The sequence below is a fragment of the Fusarium keratoplasticum genome, chromosome 4 (genome assembly GCF_025433545.1).
Source record: "Fusarium keratoplasticum isolate Fu6.1 chromosome 4, whole genome shotgun sequence".
Lineage (NCBI taxonomy): Eukaryota > Fungi > Ascomycota > Sordariomycetes > Hypocreales > Nectriaceae > Fusarium > Fusarium keratoplasticum.
In genome coordinates this window covers 3,970,235-3,994,744 of record NC_070532.1, presented here as the reverse complement: position 1 = coordinate 3,994,744, position 24,510 = coordinate 3,970,235, and the positions used below count along the sequence as shown (strand labels likewise).

Here is a 24,510-nt window from a genome sequence, read left to right as displayed (position 1 = left end):
AATCGAGCCAGCAGAAGAAGCCTTGCTTTGTTGGAAAGGGGCAGGTCGGATGATGACATTCGTGTCTGCTGGCACTGGACATCACCTTCGTTTCTCTTGACGTTGGAGAGATGACGCTCACATTCCGCTCCCCCCTCGCTTCTGGGGTGAACCCTCCAATGCCTATTACCAAGGCAGATCAGAAAGTCAAAAAGCCTCTTGAGCAAGCTTTGATCAAAATCGGCATGGACGGGAGGATCGGCCGCCAGAATGCGGGAGTGGAAAGCATCACGCCCTCAGTCCGTCTGCATCCATCGCGACAACAGGTGTTGAAGGGGTCAAAGCACGCCCGCAGAGTCCATCCGCGTATGCGTGAGCACCGACAGGAAAAAAGCCCTCGATCCCTTCTCGGAATTCACAGCTGTCACTGTCGCCGCTCGGTGCAAGCCTTGAGCTGAGAACGCGACGGAAATGCGCTGCACCGCAGCACGGACTGCCGCATCCGCATCCCGTCTCGAGGATGCCTCTTGGCTCTGAAAGGACGCTCAGGGCCTCCGTTTCTGTCACTTCCCGCTCCCGGAACGCTGCAGTAGCGATATGCAACTGTAGAAAGGGGCCGCTCTCTGTGGATTCGACGGCGAGGAGCGAGAGAAAGATTCTTCAACCTCCATCTCGAGGACCGCGTCCCGAGGAAACAAAGCAATTATCTACGAGGCTCGCGCAAATAGGATCGATTCATGCTCCTCCTGTTGGTTCCAGAAACGACAAAAGATCCGCGGCGCGTCTTCTTGTTTACCTGCAATCTTTGCCGTCTCTCATATTCCCCATTGATATTCCGTTAAGAGCGGGACTAAGCGTCTGGGATCTTCTGCTAAGGAACCAACGACTCCACTCATGCTGCTGGGGCTCGCGCCTGCAATTAAGATGAGACCTGTCTTGGCACCTCAAGTCTTCGCCCTCCAAGGAGGAATGTTAGCTCAACTGCTGGGTCGACGACGTGAGAAGGGCTATGTAACCCTGGGCAATTATTAGACGCGTTCCTGGAAATTGTTGCGAATAGTCACATCGGCCGTCAGGGTTTCGGAAGACTTCACATGCCCGCCAGAAACTTGAAGGTATTGAGATCCAAAGCATTCTACCTTGTTCATTGTCAACATTGAGCTGTCCTCGAGGTCTTCCTCTATCCATCGCTTCGGCTCCCCAGTCGAGCAAGAGCCGCGCTACCTTGACGCCAGTTCCGCTTGTGGGCTGATGCGTACCATCTCTTCAACATGGTTCGAGCTCTTCATTCCCGGTGGATCAGGCCCGTCTTGAGTCTAGCGCCATGTTCGTTTTTGCATCCAGGCTGCTGCTAGGCACCAGAGTTTCCCCTGGCTAGGTTGATATGTTACATTCACAGTCTGATGTTCGTCCATCTTTTCACTGTCAGTCTGCCAGAGGAACGAAAGACCCAATTTCCCACCGTGAAACTATTTGAACAGCCTTGCTGGCTAAACACAGTCCATCTGACGCCATTCTCCGGGGTCAAGGTCATCTCTAGTCACGTGTGTTGCAGTGCTTCCATTTCGACAGCCTCGCCTCAACCATCTCCCCTGTTCAAGCTACTCAAGCTGTTCAAGGAGCCGACAAGCTGGTCCTGCTCAACTCTTTGATCTTCTCTCTACTTTGAAATACAGAGCTTTCTCAAATTGATCTATGCTTTTTGTTTCAGAGATTGCTTTGTGGTGCTTCTACCATGATCTTGGCAGTTTCTTGGGGAATCAGAATCTTGCTAAGTATGTATTTGATTTCAAGCAGCTTCTCTGTACATACGTTGTTGGATTTTCTCCTAAATGAAATATACTGATGAGCATCTAAATCCAGACAGGCTGGTGAATGACTGAACTCCAGTCATGATGCAAATCCGATAATCTCGCTGAGAGTGTGGCTTGTGGCTGCGTGTGGCTGGTGCAAATCATCAGCCACGCCGTGCGACGCCGTTGCAGCTCGAGCTGCTGATGTAATCCCACGTGACTTTTCCATTTTTGGTTGCTGGGAGCCCCTCAGGCTCCCACACACGAAAATCCCATCGAAAATTGTGCCTCGCAACACCATCACGAGTGCCGGCCAAGTCTCTCAGCACACTTGCCTCCGCAGGCTGCGATCGATCTCGGATCACTTATAAATCTCCTCTCTCCGTCAAGCCATATCGTAGAGGAGGTTGCCCAGCATGGTACGCGATGCCTTCCTTTGTCCCGAGTCGCCGTGAGGCGAAACAACCCTATCCCCAGAAATCTTTACCCCTCCCTCCCGCACTATGTTTTCGTCATGATGCTAACCTGTCGTCTTGGATAGCCTCCTCCGCCGCACCAAAAGCCCGAGAATGTCCTGAAGCGCGCCAACGAGCTCATTGGCGTTGGCCAGGCCCCCGCGGCCCTGACCTTGCTGCACGAGCACATCACCAGCAAGCGCTCCCGAAATGTTCCCATCGTCTCGCTGGAGCCTGTGATGCTCCTCCTCGTCGAGCTCTCCGTCGAGCAGAAGAAGGGCAAGCTTGCCAAGGATGCTCTCTACCAGTACAAGAACATCTCCCAAAACACAAATATTGCTACCATCGAGGTGCGTGTCTAAACTCCGGTCTCGCCCGGACCGCTGTTTGCTTGTCAGATATTCGGCGCTAACATCGGCATGTGCAGCTGGTCTTGAAAAAGTTCATCGAGCTCGCCGTCCAAAAGGTCACCGCCGCCCAGCAAAAGGCCGATGAGGTCCAGGAGAGCATTGAGGCTACCGCCGCCACCTCCAGCGTCGACGATCTTGAGGCCAGTGAGACTCCCGAGTCTATCCTCCTTGCCACCGTCTCTGGTGAACAGTCCCGAGACCGCACAGACCGGGCGATCGTCACTCCCTGGCTCAAGTTCCTCTGGGAGGCCTACCGAACTGTCCTCGACATTCTCCGAAACAACGCCCGCCTGGAGATCCTCTACCAGAGCACCGCTACCCAGGCCTTCGACTTCTGCCTCAAGTACACTCGCAAGACCGAGTTCCGACGTCTCTGCGAGCTGCTCCGCAACCATGTCCAGACCGCCGCCAAGTACTCGTCGCAGATGCATGCCATCAACCTGAGCGACCCAGACACTCTTCAGCGACACCTTGAGACCCGTTTCCAGCAGCTTAACGTTGCCGTTGAGCTCGAGCTCTGGCAGGAGGCTTTCCGAAGTGTTGAGGACATCCACACCCTGCTCAACCTCAGCAAGCGACCCCCCAAGAACGTCATGATGGCCAACTACTACGAGAAGCTCACCCGAATCTTCCTCGTCGGCGAGAACTATCTCTTCCATGCTGCTGCTTGGTCTCGATACTACACTCTCCTCCGTCAGTCCTCCGTCCTGGTTGCCAGCGGCCAGGGCAAGAAGTCCGACAACCCCCCTGCGTCTGAGGCCGATCTCCAGAAGGCTGCCTCTTTCGTCCTTCTCTCCGCCCTCGCCATCCCTGTCATCAGCACCTCGCGATCCCGTGGTGCCATGGTTGACTTTGACGAGGCCCGAAAGAACAAGAACTCCCGCCTGACTCACCTCCTTGGCATGTCCCAGGCTCCCACCCGTGCCAGACTCTTCCGGGATGCCCTTTCCAAGTCCCTCCTTCAGCGTGCTCGCCCCGAGATCCGAGATCTGTACAACATCCTTGAGGTCGACTTCCACCCCTTGTCCATTTGCCAGAAGATCTCTCCTATCCTGACCAAGATTGGTGCCGATGCTGAGATGGAGAAGTACATTCTTCCTCTCCAGCAGGTCATCCTTACCCGTCTCTTCCAGCAGCTCTCCCAGGTCTACGAAACTGTTGACCTCTCTTTCGTTGAGAGCCTGGCCCAGTTCCCCGAGCCCTACCAGGTCACTCGCGGCACTATTGAGAAGTTCATCATGAACGGTAACAAGAAGGGTGATCTTTCTATCCGCATGGACCATGCCACAGGCGTCCTTAGCTTCGACAACGACGTCTTCTCCTCCTCCAAGGCTGGCCACAGCGGATCCGGTGCTGGATCTGCCGAGTCTGAGACCGGCACTGTTCAGCGTCTCCAGAGCACCCCCTCCGAGATCGTTCGTTCCCAGCTCACTCGTCTTGCCAAGTCTCTCTTTACTACCTGCCACTACATTGATCCCAGCTTCAACAAGGAGCGCCTTGAGGCCCGCGCCGCGGCTCTTGCCCGTGCCAAGGCTGGTGCTGAGCAGGAGCATCTGGAGATCCTCGCCAGAAAGGAGGTCATTCAGAAGCGCAAGGAGGAGGCATCCGAGATCCAGGCTCGTAAGGAGAAGGAGAATGCTCGCCAGAAGCGACTCCGCGAGCAGGCTCTGCAGGAGGCCGAGGACAAGCGACTTGCTGCCGAGCAGAAGGAGCGTGAAGCCAAGCGTCTCAAGGCCGAGCGTGACCGTGTTCGCAAGGAGGAGCTCAAGAAGCAGATTGCTGACCTCAAGATGGGCGATAAGGCTATTGACATCGACCTTGAGGACCTTGACAACCTTGACAGCAACCGTCTCCGTGCCATGAAGCTGGCCCAGCTGGAGCGGGAGAAGAACGATGTCAACGAGCGTCTTCGCATCACTGGCAAGCGACTTGATCATCTTGAACGTGCCTTCCGTAAGGAGGAGGCCAAGAAGTTGCACGAGGACCATGCCAAGCAGATCGAGGAGGACCGCGCCATCTATGAGAAGGTCAAGGCCCAGACCCTCAAGGACGCAGAGCAGAAGCACAAGGAGAGTGTCGAGCTCAAGCACCGACTTAGCCGCCTGGTGCCCCAGTACGAGTCCTTCCGCGACTCGCTCCATGAGCGTCGTCGTGATGAGTTTGAGAAGCGCCGCCGTGATGCTGAGCGAGAACTCGAGAAGCAGATTTCCATCCGTAAGAAGGAGGTTCGCGACCGACGTCTCCGCGAGAAGCGCGAGCGCGAGGAAAAGGAGCGCGAGCTCCGCGAGGCCGAAGAGAAGGCGGCCCGCGAGAAGGAGGAGCAGCGCCGCCGGGAGGAGGCACGCAAGGAGGAGCTCGCCAAGCTCAAGGAGCAGCGAGAAAAGGAGCGTCAAGAGATGCTGGAGAAGGCTGCCCTTCAACAGCGACGCGAGGAAGAGGCTCTGGCCCGTCGCAAGGCCGAGAAGGAACGGGGACCACCTACCTTCTCTCGGGGTCCGGAGCGTGCGGAGCGTGCGGAGCGTGCAGAGCCGAGCGAGGGCCGAAGGCCACCCGTCTTCGGTGCCGGCAAGTGGCGGGAGCGCGAGGCCAACAAGGGTGGCGACGCCCCTCCCCCAGCCCGTGGACCTCCCATGGAGAGGGCCGAGTCCAACGACCGCCCCTCTGCTGGTGGTCCCCCCCGACTGCAGCTTGCTGGCTCTGGCAACAGGCCCAGCTGGCGTGACCGTGAGGCGGCCAAGGGCGGTAGCGGTGGGGCTGATGCCGGTCCTTCCGCTCCTCCCCCTCGCTTCGCTCCTCGGGGTGGTGCGCCGATGGACCGTGGAGACTCGGGACGTGGTGAGGGACGTGGTGAGGAGGACCGAAAGCAGTCCCCTGCTCCTCCTGCCGAGCCTCTGCCAGCAACGCGGGCACCTGGCAAGTGGGTTCCTCCTCATATGAGGAACAAGGCTTAAATTGGGGGAGGACGCAGCCGGGTATGCATTGTTTGCGATTCGCATCGGCGTTTAAGGGATTGGTTGGTTGCACATGGAGATGAATGTACTCTAGAGCTCAGTCTAATCCGTCGTTTTGAGGATTGAGCGAACCAGAGATTGGAAGGGAGGAAAAGCAGTACGTAGGTATCTATTCGATGTGATTCAGCATACGAGCAACATGTTTCATGATCCTATTTGGATACCTAATGCCTCGCTTGTTGATTGTGTAGTTGGATGAAAAGCCTTACACTGTTCGTAAAGGCAGACGCCATGATTTGAGTTCCACGTGAAGAAGTTGATATCGTGGCTGAAAGAGTGAGTCTTTGAACTTGATATTTGTCAATGAAGTAGGTAGCCACTGGCTGAAGAGCTTGATGACCTACTCAAGTGCCTTGTATTTGAGTCTGGATCAGGCGAGTTTTACTTTGTCATGTTGGCCCTTATTAGCTACCGTCATGAGGGCCTAGAACATCTAGTGTTTGTTCTTGGTAGTAGCAACGCAGTAGCCACGTGTGAGGAATCAAGACCTAGTGGTGGGCATCGCAAAGTATGGGAATGGTAGAAAATGTAGCGTATGTTGGCGATAGTTTGGTTCCTGAAAACTTCAACGGCTTCAAAGCGCCAGGCGGTCCGACGCAAACCCTTCCATAGACCGATGAGGAAAGCATGTCATGAGGTAGTATCGGAGCTAAATGAGACCTGTGGCGGGGTCAAAGTAGTGCTTCAGCTGGAGCCGATATGTCTTGAGGCGTCAGACTTCTTCAATATCAGTGCTCGCTGGTGGGTAGCCTCGAGCTGTCAGACCAGGTACATGGGGCGAGCCTAGATCTGTGCCATGTGTCATCGGTGTCTGTGGCTCTATTTACTACTCTGATCTTAATCATACGGCCCCTTAGCTTTCTTTTCACTCTCAAAACATTATTGTGTTGTTACTGATCTCGAAGTGTTGAGATGGAGGTCTCTTACCCTACGGCTCGTGTAAGTCTGGAGTCAATCACGTGAGCGACGCGCCCCTGAAACCTTGCACGAGCCACACCAACATAACCTCAAGCACAAAGCATAACCTCTTTACAATCGCCGAATGACGAGGGTTTCAAGCCAGACATTCCCAGAAAGGGAAAGGGAGACGCAGGAACTCTCTCGCGTGGCTTCCCAGCTAAACGGACTAACGCGCAGAGGCTGCCAACCTAAAAGCGTTTTTCTGTCGTCCCTCAGCCTTGACCAGATCCGGCCGCTCAACGTAGCCGGTCAACCCGGATGGTGGACATCTAGATCCTGGTGGCAAGGGTTTTCCGGCGTCAGACGTTGGTTCAAGATGAATCAGCTGGTTATTGATCGGAGCCGGCAACAAAGGGACCACTATGGTGTCTTATCTCCAAATAGGTGAACATCAGGTGCTGGGCCTAGGGCCGGAGGAGACGAAAGAGAGAGAAGGCTCATGGTATGCTCGTACGGACCTGAGATGGAGCTAGCAGAGCTCTGGCACTCTATCAAGGGCCCGAGCTGAAGGTAAATGCCCGTTGGGGCAATTTGGAATATGATCCAGGTGCATATCCAGATCTGTGTTTCGGGAAGACGGGATGTTTTACAGGGATCTGTGAGGATCGTCGCCCTGGTTTACTTGTCGAGGAGATATGTCGAGTGAGCTTCTTTCATTGATGGCATTGTAGTCACATTGCTTCTCGTGGCTAGCAAGTTGCAGACCAGGCAGTCGTACCAAGTGGACGCTATTTGTCTAGGACTCATGATGGCCTTGCTGGGCTTTGACTTCGGGCCCTCGGTGTCACTACTCGCCCCCAGGCTCCATGATGGCGCTTGAAGGGTACCTGCATTTGCTCTGTAGGAACAAGGTGACAATCATGCAGGGACACCAGGGACAGCCTTCAGAGCTCTTCCGGGAGCCGACAGCTATCGGGGCATGCCTGGACCCTTGGCATCTCCACGTGCTCCAGACTTCAGCCTTTTGGACCTGTAACCTTTTTGTCAGCTTCTCAAGCCTCAGCATCTCTCGCTTACTCGGTTTGTCCCAGGACTCTGGGCCGGCAAGCCCTCTGTCTCGTCCACCACTGGCATCTCTGGCTAGCCTGATCGAGCCCCATCGGATTGTCTCACCCCCGCCAGTGGAGTGGTTCCGCACGTCGTGATACTCGATCCTTTGTCTGCTTTCGGTGACTCGTGGCGTCTGTCTATAGCTTCCGCTCTAGGAACAGCGTCCTGGTGAGCCACCCGTCGACTCGGGACCTTGCCATGCTGGGCGGACAAGCGGGCTCATCGTCGCCTCGAGGCGTCCCTGGACCTCGATCATGGCTCTCTCGTGGCACTGTGGGGGAGGACGGGGCTTCCGGCCCCTGAGTCCATGGCTTGTTAGATGGGCGTTCGAGATCTGATCGGTAAGAGACGGAGAGAGTCTCCTCGTCACGATCGTCGACCCTGGCATGAGGATATATAACCTTGTCTCCTCCCGTCCAGGGTCACAACCTCTCCTCTCATCATCAAACAGCAGCTTCTCAAGCAGTTAGCCCGCTCTCACACTCTCTTCTCTTGAAACTTTTACATTCCCTCTTTTGCCCTTGCTTGCCCCTAGGCACCACTCTCTTTAAGACTTCTTTATCGCCTTCAAACGCCACCGGGGCGTGCAACACCATCAAACACTTGCTACAACAAACCATTCACAGCCCTCGACATCCGTTCACTGGTTGATATCAACAACATGCATTCGCTTCGAACCATCGTCGCCGGTGCGGCCCTCGCACTGGCCGGCGTCGCTTCTGCCACTCACATTGAGTTCCCTCCCTGTCTGGACCCCTTCCAGCCTTTTGTCTACTCTGGTTGCTACACGGATGGTGTTGAAGGCACCTCTGCCGGCGCCCTCATCTACCGCTCCAGCCAGAACCAGTACAACATGACTGTCGAGAAGTGTGTCGCCGAGTGCAAGGGCAACGGTTTCCGTTACGCCGGTCTCAAATACTGGGGCGTCTGCTACTGTGGCTCTACTGTCAGCGGTGCCCAGCTCACCGAGGACCAGTGCGACCTCCCCTGCAGCGGCAACAGCACTCAGACTTGCGGAGGTGACTCTGAGCTCTCTATCTGGCAGGACCCTACCTTCAAGACTACCACCATCCTCGGCGGCGCTCTCAAGGTCATCGCTGACTATCAGCCCCTCGGTTGCTACACTGACAACTCCCCCAAGGGCCGCGCCCTGACCTGGGGTATGAGCATGGATGGCTCTACCATGACTGTCACCAAGTGCCTCAACGCCTGCTCTGACCAGGGCTTCCCCCTGGCTGGTATCGAGTACGGTGGCGAGTGCTACTGCGGCAACGTTCTGGCCAACGACACCGCCAAGGCCGACCCTGCGGACTGCAGCATGCCTTGCAACGGTGACAGCACCTTCAAGTGTGGTGGTCCCAGCCGTCTGAGCGTCTTTGTCTCTACCGACCTTCAGTCTCTTCAGCCTTGTGGTTGGAAGCCCGGCTCTTCGCAGTCTTCTTCTTCGTCCGCTCTTCCCTCGATCGTCTCCACCATCTCCAGCTCTTCCATTGTCAGCTCCTCTTCCTCCAGTGCTGCTGCTGCCTCTAGCTCGTCTACCAACAACAATGGAAACGGAGGTAGCACCACCACCACCACCTCGTCCAGCGCTGCCGCGAGCTCGTCTTCCAGCTCGTCCTCTAGTTCCAGCGTTGCAGCTGCCAGTACTAGCTCCTCGAGCACTTCGACCTTGAGTACAAGCACTAGCACTACTGCCCCTGTTCAGGTGTCTACCAACCCCTCTCGGGTCACCACCTCGTCCTCTTCCTCTTGCACTACCCTTGGTCCCATGTGCACTGCTACCATTGTCGTCCCCAACGACTGCGAGTACAAGGTCGGCAGCTGGTGTGCCCCTTCGGTCCCCGACTTCCAGGACCAGGACAGCTGCCAGACCGCCTACAACACCTGCGCCAAGAACATCGCCTCTTGCTTCCAGAAGGCTGCTTGGCCCAACGTTCTCGACTGCTTCAACTTCTCCAAGTGGTGCGACGGTGTCCAGGGTTTCTGTGCCTCGACCTGCTCTCGCGGCCGTAGCTGCAACAAGAGCGGCTGCATGAAGCAGAACCAGCCTGTCGGCGGCAACCCTGTCAAGACTACCACCTCTGTCTTCCCTTGCGCTGCCACCACTACCAGCAGCACTGTCCCTCCTGCTTCTTCCACCTCTTGTGCTCCTCAGCCTACCAACATCTGCCAGCAGCCCTCTTCTCGCTCTTACGGCTATGGTCCTGGTAACCCCGTTGCCGGCATTGAGCTTCCCCTCGTCGGTTGCAACGATCTGAAGGGTGACTTCACCCAGAAGCCCTTCAAGCTCTACACCGATGATGACTCCCGCTCGTGCAAGTCTTACCAGCGCAACCAGCAGAGCAACGCCTGCGCCGACGCCTGCAAGACCCAGTACGACCAGTGCAACAACGTCTACGTGCAGAGCTGCAAGAAGCTCAACGGCGGTAACTACAAGCGTGGCCACTCCCACTTCCACCGCCGCGCCCTCGAGAAGTCGGGCATCGAGCCTCGCTGGTTCAACATCTTTGGCAACGACGGCTGGCAGTCTGCCCAGACCAAGTGTTACGTCCAGTACCAGGACTGCCTCGGCGAGAACGCCCAGGTCAACGCTGCCTCGCGCTGCCAGAAGTGGGGTACCGGTGCTTAAGCTGCCTACAGCTGATCTTAAGCTACCTGTCTACCTACAGTACCTACTTGGGTATCGATCGATAAAAGGGAGAGGTGCATGGGGTTCCGGCTTGGGCATGGGATAGAACGGTTTCAATGGGTCTGGTCTGGTTTTTTTGATTGTCTTTTGTTTCTAGATTGGGTTGCATTGCATGGACTTGCTAGACACACACTCGTTTGGGTTAGAATTGCTTGTTTAGACTGTCATTCGCTACAATAGAGGCTGCATTGGTTTATCACTCTGGCTATACTTGACTATCGTGACTGTGACTGGCTCTGATTCTTATTCTTACGACTCTGATAGCTTGAACTTGTTCTTCTATAGATAGCTACATGAGAGAAGATGACTAGGTTGAGAGTCCAAGTTCACATGTTCCGTCAGCCCCTGAGTCCGAGAGACCAGGCCGCACACACATGAGGCGTGATCGAATTACAGCACGGATATATCGTAATTGAGTCATTAGACGCGGCGCCACTCTCATTCTTCTCTCTTCTCGTCATTCTTCGTTGATGTCCACCGATCTTTCTCTCAGCGACTGTCTATCATCCACATGCCAAGCTCTCAGTGTATCACCAGGAGTATCATGCGCTTGATACTACACACGCCCAACCCAACCACGTCGTACAAAGATTCGAATCATCAAGTTTCTACTTGTTTGTCCTGTTGGAGGCCAAGGGTTGTGACAACTATTTGATCCCTGAACATAAGGTCATCTTCGTCGATATGGGCGTATAGGGTAAGTAGAGTCGTCTTGCCGCGAAGAGCCAATTCCACACTCAGCTATTAGCACGGCGAGAAGTTCGAGTCTGATAATTCCATGGTTTGTGTACCTTTGCTTCTCTATCAGCTCATGGTATCATAAGATGGGTTGATTATGGTGGCTGTATGAAACTCTCATTTGGGTAGGTTGTTGACGACATGGCCAGATTGTGACTCTAATTACGGAGTCATGCCGCGCTGACAATGAATTCATCTCTCTCATCAGCAGATTACATTGAACTGCGATACTAGATAAACACCGACGGAGAATTACGATTTGGCTGTAGATGTCGTAGAAGTAGAAGTAGAAGCTGGTGATGTGTCGTGCCAGTACAGTGCAGGCGTTGGTCCACAAGCATAAAGACGCGTAATTGACACTGTACGACAAGAGAACAGCGCGACGCCTCGGCAGTTTAAGCACATGTTCCCTCACTTCCTCAATTGGCCAACTCCTTTCTTTCCATATAGCACCACCAATTCAGCATACGCAGCTAAATATGGACCTGGTACAGAGGTCAATCGACATCGCGTCGTCCTTGACGCCGGCGCAATGGTGTCAAAGCTTCTTCGTCCTCTCGGCCGGCCTCATTCTCTTCATACAGGCACTCCCGCAGGATGTCCGCAGCGCTCTCATGGACTACGGCCCTCGACGACCCAAGGATGCAAATCCAGCAAGCGGAAAGCCGGAAACATCGAAGCAGAGTTTTAAAGCTGTCAGGTCATTCTTGAAGACCTTGACAAACTACGGACAGGTGCCTCACTCGTGGTTTCTGCACTTTTACATCATATCTGTGTCTTTTTCTGCTTTCTGGGCATGGCAGTATATTCAGAGGGGCACAGTCATGAGGACGATTGCGACCCTGCAAGACAGACCTCAAGAGTCATCGATGAGTCTGGAACAGGTATTCGTGGCCTGGTTATTCATGGCATTGCAGGGCTCGAGACGGCTTTATGAGAGTTTATGCGTGTCAAAGCCGGGATCCTCGCCCATGTGGTTTGTTCACTGGGCGCTCGGGCTTGGATACTACACCGCAATGAGCGTCGCTGTCTGGATCGAGGGCTCCAGTATGTCACCAATATGCAAAAACTCGCTTTTCGAAACTGACAAGACGTAGGCGCAATTCTCGCATCCTGGGACTCGCCCAACCAACCCATCCAAGTCCCGCGAAAGGTTCCGTCAGCCCTGGCCCTGTACGTTGTGGCATGCCTCAAGCAGAACCAATGCCATAGGTATTTGGCAAGCCTCAAAAAGTACACGCTTCCAAGCGAAGGGTGGTTTGAATACCTGGTCTGCCCACACTACACCTGCGAATGCCTTTTGTACGTCGCCATTGCCTGGATTGCCGCGCCCCCAGGCCAGCTCCTCAACAAAACGGTCCTATGCGGACTCTTGTTCGTGGCTGTGAACCTGGGCGCCACAGCTCACGGCACGAGGAAGTGGATGGCCAACAAGTTTGGAGCAGACAAGGTGGCCAAGAGGTGGACAATGATCCCTCTCGTATTCTAGGCTCACTTGAGCGCCCACGTCGTTCATCGCTTGAGGAACATGCCGAGCTTGTTCGCAACCCTGGAGACCTGAAGAACGTCTCGGTACGTCAGACTCGTACGGGTCTGGCGGATGTTCCGACCACTGGCATAGGCATCGGCGTCGCGGAGGAGGTCCCAGTTGGCGACGGTGTCTGCAGTGAGGTCGGTGTCCTCCTCAATGTCGGCAATACCGTGGAGGTAGTCGGTATACAGCTGATCAGTCGTGATGAGAAGGCTACGAGGTTCTTGCAGGATCCTCCACGCAGGCTCAGGATCAAGGGCACCGTCCTCCTTGCTGCGGTACAGGTTCAAGCACAGGCTGGCACCAAGGCTCACCGTACAAACGACAGGCCAATACGCGGATCCATCCTACGCAAGATGAGCATACCGTAGCAACGGGACCACGGATTTTCGTGTACTCAACTTATGCGGCATAATGCCAATACCAGGTGGATATTCGTTGATGAGAACATGGTTGGGCTTCTTATGAGGACTCTGGGCAAAGATGTGTCCAAGTTCGGAATCCTGAGTCGGAAGTGACAGCAAGCGAGAGACCACGGGAGTCTCGAGCCAAGGAGGTAGCGGAGCGTCGAGAAGCTTGTTGTTGACGAGATCCGAGGGCCACGTCTGAAGACGACGTTTGGTGAGCTGCTTCCACCTCGGCTTGGGGGCACTCGAGATCTAAGGGGTATCGTTCAGCTATGAGGCATGAATGTCGTCCAGGCTAATCCACACACTTTATCCAAAATCATTCGCTCCTCTTCCTCGCTTATGAAGTCTGGGATGTAATACGCCGTCTGAGGTAGAGTGGTGATCCTGGCGTGGTCCAGGGAAGGCGGAAGTGAAAAGCCATTGCCAGCATCGTCTTTATGGCCAGAAGAAGAGGCAGATGCATCCATCATGTCGGATTTTTTTTTTTTTCGCTGTAGGGTCGCAGAATGAATTAATCAAGCAAGCAAGCACGCACACGCTGCACTGCACTGGCATGAATCCCTGCAATTTGTAGATGCCACACTCCGTACCGTTGGGTTGTTTCATGAGGATCGAGGGGTCAGAGTCAGTCTTGGTGATGGCGCCAGGCGGTGTTTCGACCAGGGATCAGCAAGGATTGTTGAATGAGAGTGGAGAATATTGGAGGCCGAGTGCGAGTGGTTGCCTGAAGCTGTGGGCGCACTACGGATATGCATGTACACGTGCGCTGCAGCGGCGGGGGGGAGAGAAATGAAGAAAGGACGATCTTCTGGAGGTAGGCAGACAGCCTTGAAGGAGGAGGACAGGGACGGGACAAAGGAAGTCAGTTTGTAACATTGAAAAATGCCGCCTGCTCCTCTTTAGCAAACCCCCGAGCATGAACTGATTTTGATTCCTGGCCTTGTCCCCGTGCCGTCGAGATGATGGATCAAGGTGTCATCTTCAGGTGCCATTATCGCAAGGGTGGTTGGGACCCGGTGGCTGCTAAACCCACTAAAAGCGCGCTGGAGAGGAGACCTAGAGTTGCCCCCCGGGCGCCAAAAGACCGGGACTTGAGAGGGAGCCGTCAAAAAAAGCCGGACGCGTTCTGGGCAAGGATCGTGACGGGAGAGACGCATTCTTATGTTCGCCCCCAGGAGCCTGGACCCTTTATTATTGCCTCCCTTGGCCTCAAGTGCCTACGGCGCCGCTCATTCGTCTGCCGTAATTGAGTGCGGTCAGCACCTTGTGGGCGGCCGTAGGTCTTAACAGAGCATAGTACGAATACCCAAGCACGGAACCGTCCAATCACATCACCGCTGGCCATCAAAGGGGACGGACAGACTCTTTTCGCTCTCGGCTTGGGGAGTTCCCCGTCGCTCTCAGTCATCCATTCAGCAAAACAAGGTTTCAGCATCTCATCTCCAAAACAATCCATCATCATTCATCCTCGTATACCGCCTGCGACCCGACCGCCCGATTCCTCTCGAGACTCCGATCCCTCGAACTCTGTTCCCCGTAACCTTCAACGCTCGCCGGATCTCTGTTGAATACGTGTCGCTGTCTGTCCTTTTCCGCCTTTCCTCGTGTCACCGGCGCCCGTGTCCTCTCTCGCCCGCTCTCGACGCCTCACCGAATCCCATCTCGTGTGCCGCGCCCGCACCCGCACCTTGTCCTCGGTTGTCGTCGTCGATAGGGGCTCCCCCTTTTGTCTCATCCGTGCGAATCAATCGCCCCCATCGTCGTCGTCCTGGTCATCCATCACCAGAATGGTGGTAGTCGCTGGCCGTCCTCGCAGGTAAATGTCATGGATGCGCAGAATGCTGCCCAGTCCGACCAGACGAGGCCTGCTGGCGATGAACCTCGGCGGCCCGACCCCAAACCCGAAACCACCAAGTCGACGCCGCCGCCTGTAAGCCCCAAGCCCTCCGAGCCCGTTGATAAGGACAAGGAACCTCGTCAACCTGCGAATTCTTCGTCGGCGCCCGATGCAGATGCTCCCGATGACCGCGACTCTGACGCCGAAACAATCGTTCTGCCTGGCAAAGATGGCCACTCCCCTTCAAAGGCCCGCAAGGTGAGGCAGGAGGATAAGAGCGATGGCGATGGCGACGGCGACGCCTCCAAGTCGACCATCCAGGCGGCCGGCTGTCCGCCTCACGACCTCGAAAAAAACCAGTCTTCGATTATTGCCCGCGGCGACCCTATTAAAAAGAAGCGCCTGTCGGCCCATCTCGAACGCGAAAAGCAGTCACGGGGCAAAGATGCGGCGTCGAGTGGTTTGAGCTCTGCGCCTGCGTCCCCACCGCAGCACCGGCGTCAACACCGTCGCCGCTCCGACGACCCCCACTCATCTTCCGACTCTGAACACTCTCGCCCTCGGCCCTCCAAGACGTCCATCCGTGACAAACTAAAATCTACCGAGCGCCTGGTGCCGCACAAGCGAAAGGGCTCAAGGCTCGAATCCGACGACGAGGCCGACAGCCGCAAGGTCCGCCGCCAGCGAACAACCAGCGTAGGCATCGACTCGGGTCGCCTGCACAAGGAGCACAAGGCTCTCTCTGGCAAGTCACACCATGAATCACAGAACCGATCTATTTCCCCACAGTCTCGATCTCACCGGAGGAGCGCATCCTCCCAACTGCCCTCACATTCCTCCAACGGCTCCGGTCAAAAGAAGAGGCGCCTGCCTCCCCCTCTACACTCCACGGAATACCACTCGGACGAATCTTCTGCCAGTGGCAGTCCCCACCCTCGCAGCTCCAAACTTCGTAGCCTGGCAACGCCTGCCACCGCCGACACGAATGCTTCTCCCGCTAGAATGGCGCCACACAAAAAGCATCTCGATGCTCACGGCCAGACCTTCCTAGCCCGCGCTTGCGCCAAAGGAGACTACGAGGGTGCCAAAACGCGCCTTATGGAGAGGCCAGAGGACCTGAACGTTGCCGACTACGCTGGAAATACCCCTCTGCAAATTGCTGCAATTAATGGATGCGAGGATATTGTCAAACTTTTGATCGAGGCCGGCTGCAATCTGGACTGTGTCAACTACGATAAAGATACTCCACTGCTCGACGCCGTCGACAACGGCCACCTGGGAGTGGTCAAGCTTTTGCTGGATGCTGGTGTCAACCCTCGAAAAGCCAACGTGAACGGAGAGGAGCCAGTCGACCGTGTGAGCGAGAAGACGGAAAACGCAGACGAGATCCGTGCCGCTCTGATGGCAGCAAGGAAGCGAGTAGGCGAACGACGACGCACCTCCGAAGACCGCCATTCGCACCACGACTCCCATGACGCAAGAGATTCACACGCACCGGACAGCCCTCGGAATTCCCCTGCCACAAATCAACAAGGACGCAGATCAGGAACCGTACGCGCACAAAAGACAAGAAACGATTTGCTGTACATGCCCCTGGACGAGAAGACCCTTCGACAAGCTGCTGGACGCGGAGACGAGGAAACCGTTGCCCGCATCCTGCAAGTGAAGGAAGGCTTCAACGACCCCGAGTCCATGGTTGCTGCTGCAAGAGGAGGCCACGATCTTGTCATCCAATTGCTATTAAGTTTAGGAGCCGCAAACCCAGATCCAGCACCCATTTCTTCCGTACAACCAGAGTTTGCAACACCGATACTAGCAGCAATTGGACAAGAGAACATCAAGGTTGTGGAGTTACTCTTAGAACAGCAGGGTTTTGATCCAACACGGCGTTTCAAGGGAGAAACTTACTACGAAATTGCACGGCGTCGGGCAGGCTCGAACTGGAAGGAAGAAGAACACATGTTGAAAAATGCTTACGACGAGCACAAGCGGAGTCACAAGGACTCGGCCAAAACGAAATCCCCCAGCCGACGGGACCGAGAGCGTGAGCGTGGCGAACGAGAGGAGCGCGAAGCGAAGCGAGCTAGGCGAGCCGAGGCCAAGGAGAAGGAGGAGGCTCGTTTGCAACAAAAGCGGCATCTCTCTAGTCCGGAGCCGAAGAAGAAGCTCAGCAGCGCCAAGCTCACCAGTCCCAAGGAAAAGCGAAGAACAGACATATCCGCCAATCATGGAGATGACCATCCCCCGAAACGTGGCCCAGGACGTCCCAGAAAGGAAGATCGCCTCCCCTCTATCAACGTTTCAGACCGCGAACTGTCTCCCTCGATTTCTCACAAGCAGCTCAAGGTGAAACGTGCCGAATCAGATGCTGCTGGCGTGTCGTCTGAAGGCGAAACTGTCAAGCCCAGAAGGAAGCTTGTGTCCAAGGGCGAGCTCCGAGGAGAACGAGAGAGGCAACGGCGTGCTAGCATGGCCTCCAACGCCTCATCACTCAAGGATCACCCTACCAGCCCTCACGAAACGAGACACGACGAACCATCCGACAAGCACAGGCCCGAGAAACTGTCTGAGAAGTACCATGACCGAACCAAGGCTCTCAAGCGAGACGAGTCGAGGGATCGTTTGTCAGTTTCCGGCGACGGGTCGGCCAAGAGGCACCGAGCTAGTACCACGCCTGATCGACCCAGTAACGGTGACAAGGACGATAGTGAAGTCCCACTGAAACGACGACGTATCGACGGTGAAACCAAGGAGAAACGACCGAAACAGTTGCTATCCTCTGACGAACGACCACGCAAGTCCAGTTCTCTTCAAGATTCTTCCAAGCTCTCATCCAAATCGAATCACAAGAAGCATGATGACGATCGACGGGAAAGACATCATGACTCTCATCGTGCGGAACCGGATCGATCCAGCAGCGCCGAGAAGCTGATCCATGTCAAGTCAGAAGATACTGACGTTGACATGAAGGATGCTGATACAATCCGAGCTGTGTCAGAAGCAGAGATGCAAGCTGCTCGAGCAAAGGAGACCAAGCAGGCCAAACAGGCCCAGGAAGCCGAGCAAGAGAAGCAGCGTCTCGCCGAATTGGAAGAGGCAAAGAAGAAAGAAGAGGCCCGGAAGAAGGAGGAGGCTCGCAAGGAGGAGGCGCGAAAGAAGGAGGAAGAGCGCAAGCGAGTCGAAGCCGAAGAAAAGAAGAAGCGTGAAGAGGAAGAAGCGCGAAAGAGAGCAGAGGAAGAGGAGAAGAAGCGTAAGGAGGAGGAGGCCGAGCAGGAGAGAAAGCGGAAGCAAGAGGAAGAACGCGAGGCCGAACGGAAACGCAAGGAGGAGGAGCGTCGGCGACGAGAAGAAGAGGAAAAGCAACGACGTGAGGCCGAGGAAAAGGCTCGCCGTGAGGAAGAAGAAAAGAAGCGCCTGGAAGAGGAACGGAAGAAGAAGGAGGAGGAAGAGCGCAAGCAGCGAGAGGAAGAGGAAAGGCTACACCGTGAGCAGCTTGAGCGAGAAGCGGCCGAACAAGCTCGCCGTGAACGCGAGGAGGAGGAACGAAAAGAAAAGGAGCGCCGAGACCGAGCACATCGTGAGGAAATGGAAAGGAAGCGAACCGCTCGCGAAGCCGAACTACGACGGATACGCGAGGAACAGGAACGCGCGCGCCTCGACAAGTTGCCCCCTCTTCTTCGGTGGTTGGATACTTGCCCCAACCCCAAGCTTCCTACTATTGCAGAGAAGTTCAAGCGGATGCAAGGTTGCCGCTACGATACCATCCGACCGGAAGCCAACCAAACACCCGAAGGGCGCGAGCAATGGGTTCTCAACACACATGCTGCTCTTCTTCTCGGCGAGAAGGATCTGAATCTGTCGCGATGTAAGTTTGCTTACTGAGTCAATACTGGATTGCACTAACAGATGTTCTAGACACGGCTTGGGAACGTGTTCCCGTCTCCTCCCTGGCTAAACTTACTCTTTGGCGAATTGAATGGAGTCTCTACTCCCTTGTCGACGAGAAGCTTTGGGATCTTGGACGCCAGCTCCCCAACTACTATGGAGATGAGGAGCCCTCCGAACTGCGTTTCCAGACGAAACAACGGCTCAAGCAGGAAGCCTGGGAGAGGTTCCTCGACATGGAGATGTTCTTTGTCAAGGTATGTTGTGACACGATGGCCAGCGACTTGTCATTTGCTAATACGAGTTAGGTGTCGGATCTGATGTACACTGTTCCTAATATCCCACACCTGTGTCATGTTCAACTTGCGGTGGAATACCGCGAACTGTTGGAGACCGAGGCGCAAAGTCGTGGGTGGGTGACAAACAACAAGTGGAAGCAAGATCCAGATGCTGGTCGCTTCCATGGTTTCGCACCTCGATCCAAATATTACTATAGCGGTCTCTTGGTGGGCGAAGACATGCCTCAACTCGCACAGACGAGCAGCACACCGTTCCCAGAGAAGAAGGTTCCTCGACGAGGACTGATTCAAGTCCACCCAGACGACCCAGAGTACCCTCGAATCTGCGTCGAGCAAGGACTTGAGCATCTGGTCAACGGTCACTTAAGCCCGCCTCTTGTCAACGGCATTCATTCATCACCCATCAGCCAAAAGTCGATGAATGGCACCATACGGGTTTTGACGCCAGGGTCGTCTGAGGGCATGACAAACTCGACTACCGCTCACGAGGGGCTCACGAATGGAGTTAACGGAAATTGAACCTGAAGCCACCCAATGGGGTTTGAGTCTCAGATTCACGGTTGAGAGTTATTATACTGCTATTTCAAGTTTCCTTTGTCCAAGTAACGACCATGGACGGCGCAGGCACAGACAGGGAATGGTCTGGGTTATTGCTTCGTCGACATGGGGATGATGACAGGTAAAGAGGGGTATGGCATCTATCTACCCATGAGGATTGGATCGGGATATAGGCCTGTTTCTGGGGGAATGGTCATGTCATGTACATGGGTTGGATGGTTTCCGAGAACCTGAGAAGACGATGTTTGAAGGCGACAGGTTGTGTCGCGTGTAAGGAAGAAGGACGACGCTCGTCATGTACGCACAAGCTAATGGCTGGGGGACACTTGACGTTACTACTGGAACGAGACACTGTTGGACAGGCTCGATCCCGCTGTATGAGCGCTTGTACGCACGGTAGAATCAACGAAACAACAACAAACGTCAAAATGTCTGAATACTTGACTTGAGTGGCAACTCACAACGTGGTGTTGATACCCAAAGTCTAACTTGACCTGAGACCTGATTGGCTGCCGAGACCCCGCTGGCTGACATCACTTACCACTCGTGGGTGGTGGTTGCCAGAAAAATTTACCCCACCATCTCAAAGACTCCAACACACGCATTTCAATTATCACCAAAAGTCCCCTGCTCACCGCGGATTTGTGCTACGAACCCGAGATCTGAGGCCAGACACAGCCTGGAAACAAGCCGATACCGTAGCAGGAGCTAGTCGCCACCATGGCTACCACAGTGGACAAGGTATGTTACTGCGAACCGCCACCAGTTGCGCCATGAACGAGATGAGGTTGCTAACCCTGACCCCCCCCCGCCAGATCAAAGAGATTGAGGCCGAAGTGCGTGATTCCCATCGACTCCCCCCTCCCTCGGCGTGTTCGAGATGACGATAATCGACGAACCCTCCCGTATCTCAGCCAACCGGCTCTAACCCGTGGAAACAGATGGCCAGGACCCAGAAGAACAAGGCGACGTCGTTTCATCTGGGTCAGCTCAAGGCCAAGTTGGCCAAACTCAAGCGCGAGCTGTTGACCCCCAGTGGCGGAGGCGGTGGAGGCGGCGCTGGATTCGATGTGGCCAGGACAGGTGTCGCCAGTATCGGCTTCATTGGGTTCCCCTCTGTGGGAAAGAGTACGCTCATGAGCCGACTGACGGGCCAACACTCGGAGGCGGCCGCGTACGAGTTCACCACCCTGACATCGGTGCCCGGACAGGTCGTCTATAACGGTTAGTTTCACTTGTCTTCCCCCTCCTCCACTCTGTCCCGCCCGCCCAGCGGCTGCGGCCGTTTTGGCGGGCTTGATACCCGACCCCGTTGGCGAGCCGTTTGTTAGAGTTGCTTCTTCGTGCCCCCCCGGGCTTTGTGGCAGATCGGCTGACACGCACTCACCAGGCGCCCCCTTGCAGATTATCGACCTTCCCGGAATTATCGAGGGTGCCAAGGACGGTCGAGGTCGAGGTCGCCAGGTCATCGCCGTCGCCAAGACGTGCCATCTGATCTTCATTGTGCTCGACGTGAACAAGCCCCTGACGGACAAGCGGGTGATCGAGTCGGAGCTTGAGGGCTTCGGAATTCGCATCAACAAGGAGCCCCCAAACATCACCTTCAAAAAGAAGGACAAGGGTGGCCTCAATATCACGAGCACAGTGCCCCTGACCCATATCGATCATGGCGAGATCAAGGCTGTCATGAGCGAATACCGGATCAACTCTGCAGACATTACTATCCGATGTGACGCCACCGTCGATGACCTGATCGACGTTCTCGAGGCCAAGAGTCGAAGGTAGGCGAGCTCTAACACCTGGTACACCTGAAGTAGAGATGAACCTGAGATGCTGACATTGGTAACCCGCCAGTTACATTCCCGTGGTTTACTGCCTCAACAAGATCGACTCGATCAGCATTGAGGAGCTTGATCTGCTGTATCGAATCCCCAACGCCGTGCCCATCAGCTCCGAGCACGGGTGGAACATTGACGAGCTGATGGAGGCCATGTGGGACAAACTCAACCTTGTTCGGGTGTACACGAAGCCCAAGGGCAAGCAGCCCGATTACTCGGCGCCCGTTGTTCTCCGATCCACGCGCTGCACGGTTGAAGACTTTGTAAGTTGAGAGAGAGCCCAGCTCACCCCGTTCCTAGAGCGGAGCCTTGTAATTTGGCCAATATGTGATTGCTGACCAAATCCGGTGCCCAGTGTAACGCTATCCACCGAAGCATTACGGAAGTTTTCAAAACGGCCATCGTGTACGGCAAGTCTGTCAAGCATCAGCCGCAGCGAGTCGGGCTGGGACATGAGCTGTGTGACGAAGATGTTGGTGAGTAGCTTACTTCGGTGACCCCGACCAAGACCCCCTCTCAAACAAAACCCAACTCCGAGGCGGCCCAAACGCAGATCGCGGGAACGGATGCTCTGAGGCCGTCAAGCTTGATCTACCCGATGTAGTCGGGATCTTGCTTCTTTGACCGGCCGGGGGGCGTCTGACCCCCCAGTCGAGTGCGTTGGGGCTAGGCTGCCAGGGTTTGTGCTAGAGTCATGACGATGCTAACTGTCTTGTCAAAGTGACCATTGTTAAACGATGAAGAAAACCTTGCGGAGATGAAGGGGGGCTTCCCCACGGGAACGTCAGAGGCTTCGTGAGCCGGGCAACTTGGACCGCCGCGCTGCAATCGATGTGTAGCCAGAGCCCATGCCCGACCACTCACTAGGTTTGGAGCAGTGGGTTGATTTGGGCTTGACTCGAGTGGCTGAGGGGAACAGAGAGGAGGGAACCACGCGGGTAACGGCATGGAATGACGGTTACAACAGGGTCAATAAGGGCAGGGCTGACACTGCACTGGATGCGCGGCTACGAGCACGTCTGGCTGGTGCGAAGTCTCGACTTGGGCTCGACCAGGCACGATAATGATCGGCACAATAGTTTCCGGGGGGAAGACGAGGTGGCGTGCGCACTCGCAGGGCAAGCTGATGGGGCTGCACCAGGGGAGATGAAAGAAAGAGAACCAAGTGTTAATCGGCAGGCGACGATGAACAAGGGACGCGACAAGATTAAGATGAAGATGGAGACGGAGACGGAGACGGAGACGGGGATTTCTCAGCAGAGATATCTCCGGGATGGTTGCCGTATGGAGCAAGGCAGGCAAGGCAAGGCAAAGCAAAGCACTTGCGGCGTGCACATCAATCAGCAAGAGAAGAGGCGGCCACGGCAGTTCATAGTTGACTGTTTGGAAGATTGCACCACTCGGAACCGCTTTTGGGCAATTCCGAACAGTCAGTCCATCCATCAACAAAAGAGAGAGACGCATTTCCCAGCAGCAACAACAGAGATCTTGACTTGAGCCTTTACCAATCACTCAAACTCACTCACACTCACCATCTACAAGACTTACAACAGACAGCGACGCTAGGTAGATTTTGATCCCCAAAGACGACGCCACCATCTAATGTCGACAAGCAACGGGACGCAGTGGTTCGACCTGCATAGCCGAGGGCCTCTCGATCTGCGGCCGCCTTTCCCAGCAGAAGCGTGGGATGCAGGCGGGGGCCGTGAAACAGGTCCTCTTGCTTTTGCTTGGCTTGCATCGGGGCGCTTAAAGAGACGAGCTCGCGAGTGAGCGCAGGCTCACTTCATCTTTGGCCCTGACGGGTCTGGCTCACTCTATCGTGTCATGCAAAGACGCAGACGCAGCAGCCAAAGGATCTATGCCGAAGGCTCGTGCTCTTCAGGTATCCGTAAGCCACGTTAGATGCCAAGTCAAGGTGTCCCGGCACGTACAGTACAGCCCCGGCTCCCCTTGGTGGCCCTGTTCCCGTATATCCACAGGCAAAGGGCATGTTGAAGCAGGATCGAGACAATGCCCGCAATCATGACAAAGCAGCAGAAAGCAGCGGGAGGATTAGCATGGGCATCTATCATCTCTCTGCCTCTCCCCCGGTCAACGACGAGTCAGACAAAGTCCGCTCTTGTCACTAACAAGATTCGACATGGCTCCTCGCATCGACACGCTCCGTTCCGTCCACCCCCCGCTAGTGCCGCTCTGCGACCCACCCTTCATCATGGTGCCCGGCGGCAAGAGAAGCATCGTGAAAGGCGGAGAGGCAAGCCTCTGGACATGAAAAACGTCCCGAAGCCCGCGCCAGTCTCGAAAGGGGTTAGGCGGCCCCCTCTCTGGACAAGGGGATCCCTCTCCCCTCTCAGCAAGCAGGGGAGGTAAGAACGCTCTCACAGGCCGCTGCGGGCTTGATCTCCACAGGAGCATAGAGTGGCTGCAGGGAGGGAGGAGGTGGAGCAGCTGTTGAAGAGGAGGAGGGAGGGGGCCTTGCTGTCTGCATGGACGTTTGCTTGCTCGATCATGTTTTGGTGTGTGCGTGCGGACTGTGGGAGAACAGGGTTTAACGTCTAGGGTTATGAAAAAAAAAAAAAAAAAAGATCACAAAGCCTTGTCGAGAGTGAAAGAGGAGGAAGCGATGGAGACGGACGGGGAGGCGGCAAGTCAGTCAGTCTTGTTGGGAGCTGATGGGCACGGTTGGCTTGAAACAACCGACCGATAAGGTTGATCCCGTTGCTGTAGAAGCAAACATCAGGACACACAAGCTCACGGCATGCACGAGGTCAAGCAACAGCCAGTCTTGTTCTTCAGCAGTCATATCACGACGGCTGATGAGATCTCAATCGGGCAGCGCAAGGGGCAGATGGCGCCCAAAGAGACAACAAAGATGGATACCCTCCCCTGGCTGCGCTTGATTAGCAACCATTGACCAAACACGGCCCCAAGGTAGTAGTTGCATGGCATGGCATGGCATCCCAGGGCAGGGCAGCAGCAGCAGGGCAGCAGGGCACTGACTGCACTGATCAAAGGCTCACCTCCCGCGGTCCCTACAGCACCAGGTCTGAAGGCGATGAAATGC

The 24,510-nt window shown here is 55.4% G+C and overlaps 6 protein-coding genes across 6 annotated transcripts; 5 read left to right on the top strand and 1 right to left on the bottom strand.

The window, feature by feature from the left end:
• Positions 1–2,188: 2,188 nt before the first annotated feature.
• NCS57_00627100 (Eukaryotic translation initiation factor 3 subunit A) lies at positions 2,189–5,588 on the top strand (the record flags this gene model as incomplete). Its single annotated transcript, XM_053056164.1, has 3 exons — positions 2,189–2,191; positions 2,314–2,577; positions 2,655–5,588. 3 exons carry the CDS (start codon positions 2,189–2,191, stop codon positions 5,586–5,588), a joined length of 3,201 nt encoding a protein of 1,066 aa, XP_052915119.1.
• A 2,731-nt stretch (positions 5,589–8,319) lies between these two features.
• Positions 8,320–10,287, top strand: NCS57_00627000 (uncharacterized protein; the record flags this gene model as incomplete). Its single annotated transcript, XM_053056163.1, has 1 exon — positions 8,320–10,287. The coding sequence occupies one exon, from the start codon at positions 8,320–8,322 to the stop codon at positions 10,285–10,287; it is 1,968 nt and encodes a 655-aa protein (XP_052915118.1).
• A 1,247-nt stretch (positions 10,288–11,534) lies between these two features.
• Positions 11,535–12,574, top strand: NCS57_00626900 (Polyprenol reductase; the record flags this gene model as incomplete). The annotated part of the gene is made up of 2 exons (XM_053056162.1): positions 11,535–12,132; positions 12,183–12,574. Exons 1-2 carry the CDS (start codon positions 11,565–11,567, stop codon positions 12,572–12,574), a joined length of 960 nt encoding a protein of 319 aa, XP_052915117.1. The 5' UTR covers positions 11,535–11,564.
• Positions 12,575–12,597: 23 nt separating this feature from the next.
• NCS57_00626800 (uncharacterized protein) lies at positions 12,598–13,493 on the bottom strand (the record flags this gene model as incomplete). The annotated part of the gene is made up of 3 exons (XM_053056161.1): positions 12,598–12,889; positions 12,983–13,275; positions 13,332–13,493. The coding sequence occupies 3 exons, from the start codon at positions 13,491–13,493 to the stop codon at positions 12,598–12,600; spliced, it is 747 nt and encodes a 248-aa protein (XP_052915116.1).
• A 1,358-nt stretch (positions 13,494–14,851) lies between these two features.
• On the top strand, positions 14,852–19,566 carry NCS57_00626700 (uncharacterized protein; the record flags this gene model as incomplete). The annotated part of the gene is made up of 3 exons (XM_053056160.1): positions 14,852–18,728; positions 18,779–19,005; positions 19,057–19,566. 3 exons carry the CDS (start codon positions 14,852–14,854, stop codon positions 19,564–19,566), a joined length of 4,614 nt encoding a protein of 1,537 aa, XP_052915115.1.
• A 759-nt stretch (positions 19,567–20,325) lies between these two features.
• On the top strand, positions 20,326–22,184 carry NCS57_00626600 (Ribosome-interacting GTPase 1; the record flags this gene model as incomplete). The annotated part of the gene is made up of 7 exons (XM_053056159.1): positions 20,326–20,346; positions 20,421–20,441; positions 20,547–20,829; positions 20,996–21,386; positions 21,460–21,706; positions 21,799–21,919; positions 22,165–22,184. The coding sequence occupies 7 exons, from the start codon at positions 20,326–20,328 to the stop codon at positions 22,182–22,184; spliced, it is 1,104 nt and encodes a 367-aa protein (XP_052915114.1).
• Positions 22,185–24,510: the final 2,326 nt, after the last annotated feature.